Here is a 16,654-nt window from a genome sequence, read left to right as displayed (position 1 = left end):
ATCCACATTCTCCACCTCCTCAAAATTATATTATTATTCTATATAATACGCAAGTTTAATAGTATATTATCGGTGCAACAAATTGTGAAGATATGAACAAGATTGCAGGGGTAAATGGATGAGAGGGAGTATTCACAGTATGCAATGGCGAAAGGCAGCCTCGATTTCTCGGCGTGTACTTCCACTGATATTGCTTCTGCTTCCTTGGATAAACCGTTTAGTTTTATCCCAAGTATTTTCAAGTTTCAATGATACTCGGAAATTTGATGTTCCGTCCTGACCGAGAAAATAAATGATGGGGGCTGACATGAAATGGGAAGGACCCCTTTATGATATGGTGGGAGTCAATATAAAACAATGAATCTTACTTTTGGATGTAAAGATAACGATTAAGACACATAGATAGTGGGCTAAGCAGAAAGGTGAACAGTTGTAGGTTAAAGTTATAATGTATTTGTCCTATCCGAATTTGTCGATAAGAGTTATCCTTGTACTTTGGGTTCACGTCTATGTATTCACCAAAATTCTGTCAATTTTTTCTATCTTATTTTGTCACTTTGCTTGCTCAGGGGCCAGCCAGTATCTATTATAAGGGGTGTTTGAAGGTGTAATATTACGAAGCAACATTGTAAAAAGTTGTACGTTCTCTGCTGCTGCAGTCCTCAACAATGATAGATATTCTGCCTCCAAAAACTACAAACTCCTATTTTCAGATTGCAGCTATGAGCTATGTAAATCTTTGTGTGTACCAAAGTCCTGTCGATTCCCCTTTTTGATGAAATTGACGGACTTATCTTTCAACTTTATGCTAACTAAGTTAAACCACTGAGTCCGTAGAAAGGGATAACTAGCTCTATAGTTCTCGCAGCCTAAATGGATCCACAATTGAATACAAACAGTTCGAGACTAGTTCCCAATAATTCCATCTAATTTAGTAACCTGGGAAGTTGAGTTAAAAAATTCAGAAAACAACGATAATTATGTGAATAACTAATCACTTCGAACTAAGATAAATTCAATTTTTAAACAGTTTGAGAATATAATCCGTATTCTTAAATCATAAACTAAAACTTTGTTAATAGGGGTTTTCCCCTCACGAATATTCAAGTCGTTATGGAGTTGTTATAACGCTCGGTGGTTTTTTTTCATCACAAATTTCTGTTCTCTTCTCTTATTTATAAATATTATTTTTGGAAACAACTGTTAATGAGTCAGTAGTAAATATATGTAAAGTAAACGCTAAACGGTAAAAGAAGAGTAGGTATGAACTCTTTTGTGTATAAATAGAGGAGGCAACTCGTAGTTTTACGTACAACTTAAAAAACAAAGAAAATGGGCTCTCTTCCTCGTGTAGTAGAAGATTGTCACGGTTTTATCCAAGTCTATAGCGATGGTTTCATTTTCCGGTTAGATGATAGCCTTATAAACCTCAACATTGCTGTCCAAGATGATGGCTCTGTCATCTGGCAAGACTCCGTGTTCGACAAAACACACGGGCTGTCTCTTCGCCTCTATAAGCCCGTGTCTGCCACAGCCACATCCAAACTTCCTATTGTATACTACCTCCATGGTGGTGGTTTTTGTTTAGGGTCTCGCACGTGGAATAACTGCCATAACGGCTGCCTACGCCTCTCTGCAGCTCTTCAGGCAGTGGTTGTAGCACCTGACTACCGGCTGGCTCCTGAATACAGGCTTCCAGCTGCAATTGATGATTCTGTGACGGGCCTGGAGTGGCTCAGGGATCAAGCTCAGTGTAAGAGTCTCGATAAATCCTTCCTTGACTGCGCTGACTTTAATCGGGTTTTTGTCCTCGGTGACTCCTCTGGGGGCAACATGGCACATCATTTAGCAGTTCAGTTTGGACCTGGTTCGATTGAGTTGAGTCCTGTTCGTGTGCGCGGGTATGTTCTGTTGGCTCCATTTTTCGGAGGGACTGAGAGGACAAAGTCGGAGGCAGAGGGCGAGCCAGAGCCAGTCTTGACCTTAGAGACTCTTGATAGGTAACAATTTACTATCCACGAAAATCATGCCACTGCATTCTTCACATTTTGATTGGAAACCTGGAATGATTTGAGGATCACTCCCAGGTTACATGATCCAATCAAACTCACCAACAAAAGGTTGGTGCAGTGGTCGAGCTCTTGTCCCCCTTGCGGAAGGTCAAGAGTTCGACTCCTGGTATGTGCACGTGTAATTAATTAACAAAAAAATAAATTAATATTCCGTTTTCTGATCATAAAAGAGTTCTAACATAACTTTGATAAATTGGTATATTCTTCCCGGTCCCAATATAGGAGAGATAATGTATTTTTTGAACTCGACAAATAAATAAAAATCTGGGATCCGAAACTATTTGGTCATGGAACGGAAGAAGGGGCAAGGCATCTGGTATGATTTTCGACCACACGCATGCACTGAACTAATGCATGTGCTGATGTGATAATTGTAAAGTTGGAGGGGTATAGTTCAAAAGAGGCAGCTATCGAACCAGACATCGACAGCAGAGGCTTAGAAACAAACAAACCATCATGTTCAGAACTTGGATTTTCTGGTGGTTCAACATTAATTTTGGTACAGCTACTGAGTACCGACCCTTCATGATCCCTACCGATCATTAATATCTTCAAACTCCTTATAAACCACATCTTACTGCCTAAACTTTTGCATCCTCTTATATCATTCCCCTTTTCAAGTTTTCGAAAAGGTGGACATGCATGCATATCTTTTTCCTGATAGAGATATAAACATAAATTGAGATTAGTACTAATACTTGATATATATTTGATGATCAGGTTCTGGAGGCTATCATTGCCAGCGGGGAAAAAAGCAGACCATCCATTTGCAAATCCATTCGGGCCTGCGAGCCCGAATCTGGAAACAGTGAAGCTTGATCCAATACTAGTAATGGCTGGAGGCAAGGAACTGATGAAAGACAGAATTAAGGATTATGCAATGAGATTAAAGGGGCTGGGAAAGAATGTTGATTATGTAGAGTTTGCTGGAAAGCAACACGGCTTCTTCACTAATGACCCCTACTCGGACGTCTCTAATCAATTTCTGCAACTCATTACCAAGTTTATGCATGACAATTAGTCCTTAATTTAAAACCAAGTAGCCCTTTTGTTTAGTTTTAGTGTGCTTGATGGTTTTTGTGTCTTCGATCAAGTTGAATTTTTATATGTTTTTATAAGTTTATGCTGTGATGCACTGCATGTATGTTTTAGTCGATTATGGAGAGTGATATAGCGTTTGAAGCTAGTGAACTTTCTTTTTTTCCGTCAAGAAAGCTAGTTATACAAAATATTATACATATATCATTATAGCACTTTAATACCCACAACAAAAAAATAAATATTTAGATGTCAAAGATCATCACATTATTACTTAATTTTTTTAATATATTTTGATATAAAATCTTAAATATAACTAAATTTATTGTTTTATACAATTTTGGTATAGTATAAAATCTTAAATATAACTAAATTTATTGTTTGACGTTATGTTTCGTGTATTTTTATATTTTTTAAAAAAAGTTTCCTAAAGTTAATTTTAAAATTATTAGAATTTAAAATTTTGCATTTAAAAATTAAATGACATTTTTGTAAGAATTGAGGCCAAATATTTACAAAGATAACACCTTAATTTTGTATTCCAAGCTCACTAAACTTTAAATAATTATCTTAAGTTAATTTTAGGATTTTCAAACTCTTGTTTAAATAAGAAAAATGTTAAGTATCTTGAATTCATGAAGTTATTTTATTTCAAATAATAATGTGTAACCTGAAAATTGATAACTTCTATTATAATAAAATGATACATCTCAATTCATATATATGCTTTCCAAATTAAAATATGACAATTGTCATAATAGTTATTTTTTTTTTGGGATTCCGTATAGGCACCACTGCTTTATAAATAATTTTATAAATAATCAAATAATCTCGTATGATTTAGGAGTTTTTACGGGGTTTGGATGGTTAGTTGAAATCAGGAATAAGAATGAGAACTAAGAAAATGAGAGTTAATGACAAAGGAAATGACATATGATCCCAAGTGATAAGTAGGGAAAGATTTACCCATTTAATGTGGATGAAATTTCCATTCTCAATGAGCGACTTATTAATCCAAATACTAATATAAGGGATTGAGGTTTCGATTTCCGTTAACCGGATTCATTAACCATGAACCAGATACCCTCTTAATTTTACAGCCATTTATAATTCAATAAATAGAGTAAATTTCTATGAAATTCACCTTTTTTTATTTGAGTTCTTAGAGTTCATCACAAATAAAATAACTTGTAAAATGTGTTATCTTACAAAATATATTTCACAAATATCATCATTATTTCAACAAAATTATGCAAATCTCATATATTTACATATACAATATGTATGTTCTGCAACATAAACATTTATGTTTTAGCAAACTAAATTTATTTTGTAAAATAATATATTTTGCAATGTCCTGCTTATAAAATATACGCAATCTACAACATTTTCAATAAAATAGTAATATTTGTCTAAAAATAATATATTTTACAATATTTTAAGCTATATATTACTTATAAAGCATATATGAATTCAAAGGAAATAACTCTATCAATAACTAATCCATTTTAGGATATAGTGATTAAATTTAATAAATTATAAATCCTCGACATAAATTACCTAATCTGTTAATTATTTTTTTGAAAACTACCTAATCTGTTAATTGTTCCCTCTTAAGTCCAGGTTTCAGAGTACCCAACTCGTTTTGCGCACTTCTACAACTGAATAAACAGGCGATATTATATAATATCAATCCGCATGTATGTATTTCATAGATGTAGTCGCATCATTTGTTGTTCATAGAACAAGATTGGGAGAGCTTTCTCTTCAGGGTATGTGTATTGATTCTCTACTTGTTCATGTATATATATCCTGTTCCTCACTATAATAACCCCCCTTTTAAAATTATATTTCAAATATGTGTAGAAATTGTATGCCTACTATGATTGGTGTTTTGATGATAATAACACATATTATCTGGATGTGTGGACTGTTGTGTAGTTCAATTTACAACTTAGTGCTACTAGCCTACACTCTTTCCCTTTTATTTCTTGCAACAAGTATTAGGTTATTTTCCGAAAACTCGGGGTTATAGGCAGTCATATTCGTGTCTCATTTATAGTAGTAAGAAATTATTTGTAGCTTTGTCAAACTATTCTAATTATAATTTATATAACTATTTTATTCGGTTATTTTTTTCTGAAGTTAAATATGCTGTCATTTGGTGATGGCCCAAGGATCAGCTACATTACTTATTACTGCTATGAAATGGACTTTCAGCGCGAAAATGACTGAATTTGTGGATGGGAGCCGTTTAAACAGATTTTTAACTATCTTCCACTTGAGCCCCTTATTAATAAGAAGACTATCTGTTTGCACGGATGTATAGTGAGGTCATTATATCCAGTGAACAGATAGAGAAACTGGAAGGGCTCATTACCATGGATGCTGGAGCTCTAGTCATTATAGATTTGCTGTGGTATGTTTTTTTAATTCATCTGCTGATTTCGGATTTGCTCGAGTGCTCTCTGTAAAATCGTATTCTTTCTGCAGGTCCGACCCACAGAGAATGATAACTTGGAAGGCTTGGGACACAACGCCAGAGGGCCTGGCAATGTCATTGTTGGGGTAAGTGACCATGGTGTTGCTTACATGTTAGTATTTCTTCGGGAATAATAAAATTTAATTAGTAGTCAGATGCTTGCTTCTTGATTTGGACTTATTCCAAGAAACTGAAGTTTAGGATTGGTAACATTTGGTACTTCATCTTTGTACCCTTGTAACATTAAGATATTATTGAGTATGTCAAAGTTGAAAGTTACAATAATTTTGTCGAACAATACGGGGATACTACTTAGCATTGCTTTTGTTTTATGTTAGTTAAAAACTGTGGTATTTACACAGGCTGCTTCGTATAATTTATAGCAGTGTTAACTTCCTAAGTTAAATATCAATAGTAGACCATGTGAATGAAACAAAATTTAAACAAAATATTTCGAATATGATCGATCATCTTAGTAATCTGGTACCCTAGGAAGACAAAATTTAGGAATAGTATAAGACAGTAAACACTATTTGCTTCTATAAATAAGCTAAAATTTGTCCAATAAAAGCACTCAGCTTTTCAAGTTACAAACATGTTCATAAGAAAGTTCATGTGCTATTATACCGATAGGAAGCCCCTTTGTGAGCATCTGATTAATAATTGATGAGACCTTTCAAGGAACCATGGTTCATTTCTAGGCTAGATTCATAGAAAGGTGTGTGTTCGTTCTTGTATTTATGTATTTGACCTGGTAATTTCGTACATGACACGAATTTAATGTTCGTGTTACATTTTGGGTACAAGAATTTGAATTTTGTAGCTCCCACTCTCTATACTACCAATGAAACAAGAATTATCTTTCTTACTTGTAATAAACTAACATGTATAAATCACAAAATTCAAAACTTTCCTTATCACGTGCTAAATATATTATAATCCTTGTAAATCTGCGAATAGTTGCATACGTATACTGTGTATCCACTTCTTGGTCCAATAGATATTTCAACATAACAAAATATGACCTTGTTATATTACGTGTATTCGTAATATAATTGGGCCTTCCCATAAGGTTAAAAGTATGTATATTTACTTCATCTAGGCAAAGCTTTGCTTCAGCTCAATCAAACTTCTACTTGCATTTGCTCTTATAACACAAAATAATAATGATCTATATAACTTAAGGGGTTAGGTCCCCGACAATCATTTGTGAGGGACTTCTTATGCAAAATATGACTCCGAACTGTTGGATGGAGGGCTAGGGTTAGAACAAAATTAAGTGCGTACCAAAGAAAGTTTCCATGGCACGTGTACATATCGCGGAAATTTTTCTCAGTACTTAGGATTAAGGCTGGTTTGTGCTGATCACGTGACTCAACATTTTACTTATTTTAGTATTTTTTTATTTTGTTTGTTTATTTATTTATATGATTATTTTATATGATTATTTTATTTTGATTATTTATTTATATTATTGTTTAATTTTATTTTTTAGTTTTTTGTGTGAGTTAAAGTTGGTATAATAAAATCTTTTGGATCTAATTTTTTTTGTTAAATTTGAAAAAAAAATGAACAAAGATTTTTATTGATAGAATTATATAAAATAAATTGTATTCATTTTTTTTTATAGAAAATTGCTTTATTTTTTTAAATAATTAAGATCAACTTTAATTTAAAACTATGATTTTTCATATATTTATTATAAAAAAAAGTAACACACACTCATGTTAAAAATTCAATAGTACACGTTATTTTTTTATTAATTTATTAGTAAAGAAAATTGTTAAATTTTTTATGTCTAGTGCTTTCAAATTGCAACAATAATATTTTTTATTTAAAAGATATTTGAGAGATCAACTTTAAGTTACTCAAAAAGATATAATATAATAATATAAACTATTATTTAATTAAAAAAATAGAATGATGCGTCGGATTATCATCACTATTGCGTAAACTACTGTAACATCAAAATTATACATACAGTTTCTAAGTGTTAGTGTGTGTACAAATTTTCTGATCCTCTTTCCCCCTTTCCTCGTCATATACATTGACCAAGAATTAGATTTTGGAGGGGGTGGTATTTGCCTTATGTCGGCTTCTCGCTCGCCTGGAGGAGTTGTTAGGGAGCATGTCGGCGAAATTGTTGCTTAATCGTTAGTACGGGGTTGGATTTTAGTGAATGATACATCCCATGATGTGCCGCCACCCGTCAACATTTGGACTCTTATTTATTCCTAGGCCTTTATCTGTATTGGGTTTATATTGGGCCTAGTTATATCGGGTCCAACTTAGTATTTATACTATCAGTTGCCCTCAACTCCTTCATTATCTCTAAGGGGGATGCAGGAGTAGTCTCTGACAGAGTTCTTTATATCTGGTCTGATTGGTTGAATTTTGGTTGCCTTTGGGTTTGGTCCACTAATAACATAGACTCAAATTTTTAGGTTTGAAATTTGAATTTTGGTTGCCCCATGTCTGGGACTAGTGATTACATTCTGGGACTAGTGATTACATGAGCTTAATTCCTGGGTTTGGAATTTTTGAATTATGGTTGCTCCCGGGCTCGGCGATTATCTGGACACAAATTTTTGGTTTCAAGTATAAATAAAGGTTGCCTCCTGGGTTTGGGCCCAGTGATGTGATTACATGGACTCAAAATTCTGGGTTTGAAAAATGAATTTTGATTGCCCAGGTTTGTGCCTGATGATTACTTGGGTTCAAATTTCTAGCTAGGAGGGCAACCGAAATTCAAAAATTTTCCTACAAGTATAAGCTATTAACGGTAAACTCAACAACTAAAATCTTTACATCAAAATACCGAATCACACTCCTTAATCAAATATCTTATAACATGTATAGCTTGAAAATGAACTTTTATATTCATTATGATATACATCTTATTTGTGCCAAATATACCAACTACGATATAAGGACATCACCCATCCAAGAGTTTAGTTACAAAAGTATGAAATTATCTAATACATATTATTTCTCCCACTTATTGATTTTAATGTAACGAAAATATTATATATTTTAAATCCATGACAAGCTATATCCACTAAAAAGAATATATAAAGATATGGCTGGTAAAACTTTGTAACGAGGTCTGTACTTCTCAAAAAATTTACTTTACCATTTGTACTTTTTGCAAAAAAATGTGTTTACTAAATTTTCCTCCCAATTTTAACAGCACCTTACCGATATACACGTAATTTCCAGTTTCATAGTTGAATATTTTAATACTACTTTGTATGTTGGCCAATCTAGATAAATATAGGACAAGCTAAAGTCTCCCCCTGAATATTAGTACATATAGTTTCTTTTTCCTATATTTTTATAGATATTTAAATCTAAAAATACATGTAAGTATCTCTTAATAATTAGTTTAGTATTGAAATGAATGTTTGGCTATTATTCAGGGAATGTCTCATCCTTTTCTTTTCTTTTTCTTATTTAACGTAGCGATTATTTATTTAATTTAAGTATCAACCTTTGTTATATACATAGCCAACTTACTTGTTGGTGCCTAACCATATAACCTTGCGCTTAAATGCGATAATGATTAGGAATTTTCTATTATTATATAATATATAGTGAAAATTAACTAAACACATAATTTAAATTTTAAATCCATGTTAAAATGCACATTAATCAAATTTTGAAAATGCACATGTAATTGCTAAACAAATTGATAATCATAAAATTAAGCTTAATATTATTAAAAAGGGTAAAAGGAACCTAAAGTTATCTTTAGGTAATATTCTAAAGTTAACTACGTTATACTCTGCTATTTTGCTTTCGGTTAGCATTTAAATTCAAACCTCACAAATCTACCCCTGTACTGTATGTACCATGTGCATGGCACCTTAAAAACTTCAAGATAAAAGTTAACCTTAAACATGATAAATGATTACACGAATGTAATATATAAGTCTGGATGATTTATTAAAAGATCAAAAGACACTGTTTAATATACTTTTTTTTGAAACTCCAAAACTTTTATTAACGACAATCATTCAATATTACATCAAGAATTTCAGAGGAGATATCCTCCTTCCTAATAACACGATCAGCGACAAAATAGGATGCTCTCATAAGGAAATGAGCACCCCTATTAGCATACTGTTTAATAAACAATACCGAAGCATCATGCATGTCTTCCAATATAATCTTACATTCATTTATAATGCTACCGAAGTATGATAGCATAGAAAAGGAACTTCGAATGGATTGCACACCATTGTAAGACTATCAGATTCCACAACCACCTTTTTCCATAATTTCTTCTTCACCCAGCTCAAGGTCTCCCTCACCCCCCGTCCCTTCAGCCATCTCTGGAGCAACATTCTCTGGTCGACAACAAGAAATCACCTCCAAAACCGCACCTTCTGCATCTCTTGCGACACAAGCAAATGCATACCTATCTGGATCTGTTAACAAGGTTGCATCAACGTTTATTTTAACTTTTTCCCCCACTGGTCTATTCCAGCTTTCCTTAACATCCTCTGAAGTTAAGAACGCTGCTGGTATATGAACTACATACTTAACTTTAGGGAAATTATCTAAAGGCAACTTTAGATTCCTTTTTTTTCTATAAATAATTACTAATGTTATTTCTAACTCAGATTTCATTTAGTGTTTGTGTTTGAGTTTACTCTTTGGGTACATGACATGACAGTGCACGAAATAAATTATTATTTTCTAATGATAATATTTTTTCCAAAATGATAAATATATATAGGGGGCTACTCTTATAGGAACCAATTTTAGAATAGAAATTAGAAACCAATTTTTTTTTAAATTACTTCGAAATATAACACATATGGTATGCAAATTGATCGCTGAGAGATGGAGAAAAATACAGTGAAGTCGGATTAAAAAACTTGTCGTTTGACGAGAAAAATTAAATTAAAAACAAAGGGAAAAAGCTGAAATTGTGTGTGGAGAGTGCAGATTAGTTGGGTGTGGTGCTTTTAGGGGGGCCTTTAGATTAGATTGATCTAATGACTTAGATTATATTCTAATTTTTATTGTAAGTTTAGTTTTTATTTGATCAGTTGCATATATATATAGGTTTTTGCTCAACTGAGAACTTCGTAAAATGAGAATTGCGAGAACTTGTGATTTTCAAGGTTAAAATTGGTGATTTTTTTTAAAATTTAAAATTTTTGGTTTGCACAAAATAACCAATTTATCGAATTCAAAATTTGAACTTTTAAAAAATTCACCAATTTCAACTATAGAAATCGCCGATTCTCACGGTTCTCATTTTAAAAAGTTCTCACCAGATTATATCTATAATATATATATAGGCATTTGTTCAAATAGAGATAAACCTTAAAATGAAAACTTGAAACTAATCTAAGCCACTAGATCAATCTAATCTAATGGCTCCCCTATGGGCACCACACAGAATTAATTTACACCCTCCCACACACAATCTCAACTTTTCCCCTCCGTTTTTAATCTGATTTTTCCCATCAAGTGGTAATTATTTTTTAAAATCTGACTTCACTGTATTTTTCTCCATCTCCCAACGATCAATTTGCATACCATATGTGCTATATTTCGACATGATTTAGAAAAATTATTTTAATTTTTAGTTTTCATTATAAGAATAATTCTAGTGGAATAGCACTCACTCTATATATGTATGTATGTATGTTCAATATATACTTGTAAAAAATACATAAATATAAAATTTTTCCTATATTTTTCAGTTATGTATTTACTTTTATTTTGTATCACAAGAAAGTACACATACACAACGGTATCTAAGGCATGTATTGCAAAAAATCAAATTATACCCGGTTTACAATGGTTAGCTTATTGAGCTTAAGAATTTAGGAATTAATTTCATTTTTATTCTTTCGTATTAACCAAAAAGGAGTGTTGTGATACTAATTTTTTGCTCTTTTTTTAGTAGAGTAGTGTAGGACCGGGGGTAACATTATGTCATTCTATAAACACCGTGTCTAAGATATATTGAGAGGGTTTTCATAAGTCTTTTATAGATTGTCGGAGGAACCTATCAGGCTGAGGACAACAAGGATTGCAGTAAAGCGGAAGCCGCAACTTGAACCGAGCCGGCAGTGAATTCGAAAAATCCTATTACCATTGTTTGTTTTAGAACTTCAAAGGTAATTTTCACTTCCTCTGCATCTTTTGCATCAGATCTAGCTTTAAAACTATACCTTATGTGAATTTTATGTCTATATGGTGATTATTTTGTCAAATCTTTGTTCAAGATCAATGTAGCATTGAATTTGTTCCTTGTTACAATCTGCTTTTAGTAGAAATTAAATATCTATTCAATAATCCAGAACCCTAGATCTAGATCTGTGTGTACTTATATCTTTTCTCAATACTGTCGTTTTGACATAATTGTTTTGAAAAACCCTTTCTGACAATAAGATATGCTATGATTTATGTAAAACCCCTTTTACTGAGATTTAATATCCAATAAAGTTATGTCTAAGTGAGTGAAGATGCAATATTCTTGTTTGTGACAAGAAGTTAATAACAATTGAAGTAGAGTTATATTTGTGATGATTGAGACCCAGGCATGTTTCGTTCCTTGGCCCCCCATAAAGCGAAAGGGCGATGGCGCCGTGCCAAAGGCCACTAGAAAAAGTAGAACTCTTATTTCCATAGAGTACGTTAATATAGAATAAATAGCTAAACTATGTCCCAATTGATCTACTTTTTAAGCCTTATTTATTGCTTTCATAAAAAAAGGTTTTCATTACATAATGAGTGGGAAATTCCGTATAGAAATCGAAAACTTGTTTAATGTCATCATCTGCCCTTATTGCAATGATGAACCTCCTGCTACCATCATGGCCACCATTGGCGCTATTATCAACCACTTGTCACCATCACCGCCCTCCTCCCATCACTTGCAGCCACCACCATTGACCATCAACAATCAACCATCAATAGTTACCATAGGCAAATTTCCTAATGAAAACAAATTTTGATGATTTTTAGTAGTAACTAGTGATCGACATTGTATAAATGAGTGATGTCTGCGGTATAAAATAGTGAACAGAATTTTGATTCCAGTTTCTAGTTTAATTTTGTTTTAAGTGGAATAAGACCCTATGTATATATAGTTATGTAGGTATAAATGTATTTTCAGTTAGATCAATAATTGGGGTGCTGTGATTTCTCTTGGATTATGTTTAATTGATCTTGAACTTCTCTACTGTCATAGAATCATGTCTTCTGCAACCATTTTAAATGACTGCGAGCGTGGTAATTGTGTTCAGCAAACTTCTACTGGTACTTCTTGTTTTCCTTTTTTTGCCAACTTTTTTTCCTTAATTTTAAGTAATACCAAACCTATAGAAACTACAGGAAGACCACGAGGGACTCAAAGACAGCCGCGTATTAAAATTAGCTCGCCTACATCCCATGTAGATACCGGTGCAGGTGATAATAGGCCTACCAAGCAAAGGAGGACAGTCCCTGCAGCAGTTGTAGAACAGAATACTACTGAGGGAAATGCCAGGGGTAGAAAGCAGTTGACACTCCCTACTGTACAACCTGATACAAGACGGGGAAATACTAGGCGTGGAAATCGGAGGAGACTTGCTACAGCTGATGGGGAGCATGGCACAGCTGCGGAGAATGCTATGCCCAAGGGGCAAAGGAGAAAAAAGGTTTTTGAATTAGACCTGACACCCGCAGAGAGAGCCATCCCTGACACACCACTTCTCAGTGATTTAGGGTATCACCTCTCGGCCTATGCTAGAGTGGGACGGGTAAGGCATATCGCTATATGTTCCTTCTTGGAACTACTTTGCCTTTCTGAAGTAGAAACATAATTAATTTTGTTGCAACGTGCAGGGCCCCCCTACACAAAATCTTTACTGTCGAGGTGCTTGGTGTAATGCAGTAAAATTGTATCGCAAGGCAAATGATCAATACAAAGAACTTTTTATAACCGCTGGTTTTGGGGATTTTCTTCAGATCGAACCAGTGGAGGTTCCAGTAGCATACAGTTTGGCCTTGTTGGAGAGATGGTTCGGTAAGACAAATACCCTTCACTTATCAAGCTGTGAGATTGGTCCAACTCCTGTTGACTGGACAATGGTGACTGGTGTGCCTTTTGGAGGTCGAAGCATAGGAGTCAAGCCCATCAGTATGGATAGGGCTCTAGAACTTCTTGGATTTGGCAAAGAAGCTATTGTGGACAATAAGATTGGCTTGAGTAAAATTATTCCTTCAGAAAAAGAGTTGGAGGATGAACCAGCTACTGGTGAAGTGAAGGAAAAAGTTTTTCGCCGATTGTTCCTTTATGTTATCGGTAGTTGTTTCTTTAACAACAACCGTTCCGTAATTAGTCATAAGCTCGTGGAGTGTCTGGAAAGAATAGATAAAGTGAGAAATTATGATTGGGGGGCAATGACATTTGCAGCTTTCCTCGCTGGAATGAGAAGAAAGGTTACTGCAGAGATAGGGGCATTAACAGCATTCTGGCAGTTTCTTCCGGTACATGTTGTCTTTGCCCTGTAGTTTTTTGTTTATTTCTCCCTGTTCAAAGATAAGATATTGTCCACTTTTATAAAAAACGTTGAGAATATCTATGGAAAGAAGAGCGTAATAGTTTTCTTATCTCCTTTGTTTTGGGATGTTTGGAAGGTTTGGTTGTCTTTAATGTTTGATGTCAATTTCATTGTCTTTTCTTGTTTCAGTTCTGGGCTTTTGAGTACCTGGATATAAATCGCCCGAAGGACCCTGCAAATAATGTCTTTCCGAGGGCAAATCGCTGGATTTGTTTAAAACGTCCTAGCGACAACGACTCTTCACAGTTATTTAGTCCAAACTTTATTGCTTCCCGCTGTCAATTGGCATGTGTTGAAGAGTCCCAAGTTGGTGATCATCTGGTGTTTCACTTGTATTTTCAGTTTTGCTTCTCTATATTTACTTTCTATTTTCAGGTGACCTGGCAACCTTACTTGGCCAGTGCAGAATATAGCTCCCGTTCTATGAAGTCCACAATCAACCTTGCGAAGAAAAGGATTGCATTTCAGAGCATCGACACTTGGGAGTACTATCTCGGGGAGAGGTGTCTACGGCAGTTAGGTTTCCCCTGTCGAGTTCCCCTTGATCCTCCACAGATGATGTACGGAACGTGGGAAGATCGTGTTAAGAATAAATATGTATGGAATGGGACATCTGCTGAAAATCTCGTCAATGAGAGAATGGAATACGCCTCGTGGTTTACAACTGCTTCAGTTGGGAGAATTCTTAATGTGAACCCATATCTTGGTGGACTTGACACTGCGAGAAAGGTCTTGGACGACTGGAGAGTGGGTTCTAATATAGAAACTCGTTATCTTAAGTCATGTTTGAATGATTTTTCTCAGCCTATTATCTTGTTTTTCTAGGCAAAGCACCGACCGGACTTGATCCTTATCAATCAATCTGAATATAAGAAATTGAAAGAGGATCGTGATGCTGCTGAAGAGAAGTTGGCAAAGCTTCGACATGAGTTGGTTAGATTTCAATCATTCTTTGCATTTACTTTCCTATTTTGTGATAATTATTTCTCCTAGAATAGGATGGCTATTTTTTTTGTGTTACATTCCAGTCTCGAGCTAGAGGAGGATTCTGAGCCTCTTCGGGGTCAGGCATGGTTAGAACTGGCGCTAAAGAGAGGAAATCTTTGATTTGCTGAAAGGTGGCGAAGGCCTTGGAACCATTTGGTCCATTCAAGTCTTCTCTTTCTCCTTTAAGCATTCCAGACCTCCAGTCTTGATTTGTTAAGAGGGGCCGGAAGATGGCTGAATTCAGTGAATAGCTTCACTAGTGAAACATAGGCTTATGCATCAGAATCAATAGTTCCTCAAACATAAGTAGGATTCATTTACATTTTACTTTGTTTTGTAGTTTTAGCAGTTATGTAGCATTCATAGCTAGTAACAATTATCAAGATATATGTCAATGTTTTGTACCAGTTGTCCCTTTTCCTTCTTTTCTTGTTTATTAGTCAGCAGAGCTCCTACGAAAATCGACACGTTCGAAGAAATTTTTAGAATTTTTTATTTTTAGGATCAACTTTTTATATCTGTTCTTTTATACATTATATATCTTAAATAATAATAGTTGAAAAACTAAACACAAAATACAACCCCCTTAACTTTAAATTACTATTCCATTTTCCTCCCTTATTACTTTCTACTAACTTCAATAAAAAGTCAGACCACTGAGGATTATAAATCACAAAACAGAATCCTTGTTATTCGAAGCTGTATATTTTGCATGAATTTATGTAATCTTTATAAAAAGGTTACAAATTTAGGTAGACTGATATGTAGTATTTCAAAATTTTGGCTGAATTTTATTTTAGTCTAATTATTTTTAATCTTAATATTTTGTACCCTAAATTTAAAAAACAGTGATTTTTTTTGCATTCTTTTGACAATTTTAACGTTAAGTTAGACGTTAACGTTAATTGTCAAAAGGTTATATCTGGTAACATATCTATATTTCAGTTTATATCCTAGATCTTGCTCAAATCTCACTTCGTATCCTATAATTTTGTATTTCATATATTTTTAAAAAAATTGCTATTTTCAATATCAAAAAGTAATAGAGTTCAATTATTTTTTATGTTCACGTTAGAATTCAAAAACCGGACTATTAGCTAATTTGGTTTAGTGTATATAAATTTTTCACGAGTAATCTTTACTATTTTGGTTGTATCTTAAATTCTAAAAGTTTAATTAATAAAATTTATGGTTCACACGAACCTTACAAAATAATTAATTATTTCCGTGATGATTTCACAATTTATAATTTAACGAGAATCAGAAAGAAAATTGAGAGAGAAAATGATGAAATATTTTATAATAAGATTTTACTCCATAAAAAAAATCTACAAATCACAAAAGTATAAGATCATTTCTATATTTTAAGTATTGTATAGGTAAATATTACATATTATTATATAAGCTCGTTTAAATCTATTTTCAAACATAATCTGACTATCCTTATTTATCCATATTACACTTATTTATTTAGCTAATAATTATTTAATCTTTATCTTAACATA

The 16,654-nt window shown here is 33.5% G+C and overlaps 2 protein-coding genes across 11 annotated transcripts; both read left to right on the top strand.

Moving 5' to 3' along the window:
- Positions 1–1,300: 1,300 nt before the first annotated feature.
- LOC141711924 (strigolactones hydrolase CXE15) lies at positions 1,301–3,284 on the top strand. Its single transcript, XM_074514649.1, has 2 exons — positions 1,301–2,000; positions 2,793–3,284. The coding sequence occupies exons 1-2, from the start codon at positions 1,333–1,335 to the stop codon at positions 3,091–3,093; spliced, it is 969 nt and encodes a 322-aa protein (XP_074370750.1). The 5' UTR covers positions 1,301–1,332; the 3' UTR covers positions 3,094–3,284.
- Positions 3,285–4,727: 1,443 nt separating this feature from the next.
- LOC141711923 (serine/threonine-protein phosphatase 7 long form homolog) lies at positions 4,728–15,572 on the top strand. Of its 10 annotated transcripts, none has more exons than XM_074514645.1 (9): positions 4,728–4,882; positions 5,256–5,529; positions 5,604–5,678; positions 12,809–12,876; positions 12,943–13,358; positions 13,444–14,088; positions 14,292–14,468; positions 14,538–14,909; positions 14,988–15,572. In XM_074514645.1, the coding sequence occupies exons 2-9, from the start codon at positions 5,432–5,434 to the stop codon at positions 15,153–15,155; spliced, it is 2,019 nt and encodes a 672-aa protein (XP_074370746.1). In that variant the 5' UTR covers positions 4,728–4,882; positions 5,256–5,431; the 3' UTR covers positions 15,156–15,572. The 10 variants fall into 10 exon arrangements, with proteins under 10 accessions (XP_074370746.1, XP_074370745.1, XP_074370744.1 ...); XM_074514644.1 differs by having other exon boundaries at positions 14,292–14,891; positions 14,988–15,095; positions 15,191–15,572; XM_074514643.1 differs by having other exon boundaries at positions 14,292–14,909; positions 14,988–15,095; positions 15,191–15,572.
- Positions 15,573–16,654: the final 1,082 nt, after the last annotated feature.

Source organism: Apium graveolens, chromosome 3, assembly GCF_009905375.1.
Source record: "Apium graveolens cultivar Ventura chromosome 3, ASM990537v1, whole genome shotgun sequence".
NCBI classification, from domain to species: Eukaryota; Viridiplantae; Streptophyta; class Magnoliopsida; order Apiales; family Apiaceae; genus Apium; species Apium graveolens.
This window is presented reverse-complemented; position numbering and strand designations above follow the sequence as displayed.

What these genes read in the sequence shown, in the direction of transcription:
- LOC141711924 (XM_074514649.1), top strand. Translation starts at nt 1,333, where the DNA reads ATGGGCTCTCTTCCTCGTGTAGTAGAAGATTGTCACGGTTTTATCCAA. An exon ending in ACCTTAGAGACTCTTGATAG is followed by an intron (nt 2,001 to 2,792) that starts GTAACAATTTAC and finishes TTTGATGATCAG; the next exon opens with GTTCTGGAGGCTATCATTGC.
- LOC141711923 (XM_074514640.1), top strand. Translation starts at nt 5,432, where the DNA reads ATGTATAGTGAGGTCATTATATCCAGTGAACAGATAGAGAAACTGGAA. An exon ending in TGTTCAGCAAACTTCTACTG is followed by an intron (nt 12,877 to 12,942) that starts GTACTTCTTGTT and finishes CCAAACCTATAG; the next exon opens with AAACTACAGGAAGACCACGA. An exon ending in CATTCTGGCAGTTTCTTCCG is followed by an intron (nt 14,089 to 14,291) that starts GTACATGTTGTC and finishes TTCTTGTTTCAG; the next exon opens with TTCTGGGCTTTTGAGTACCT.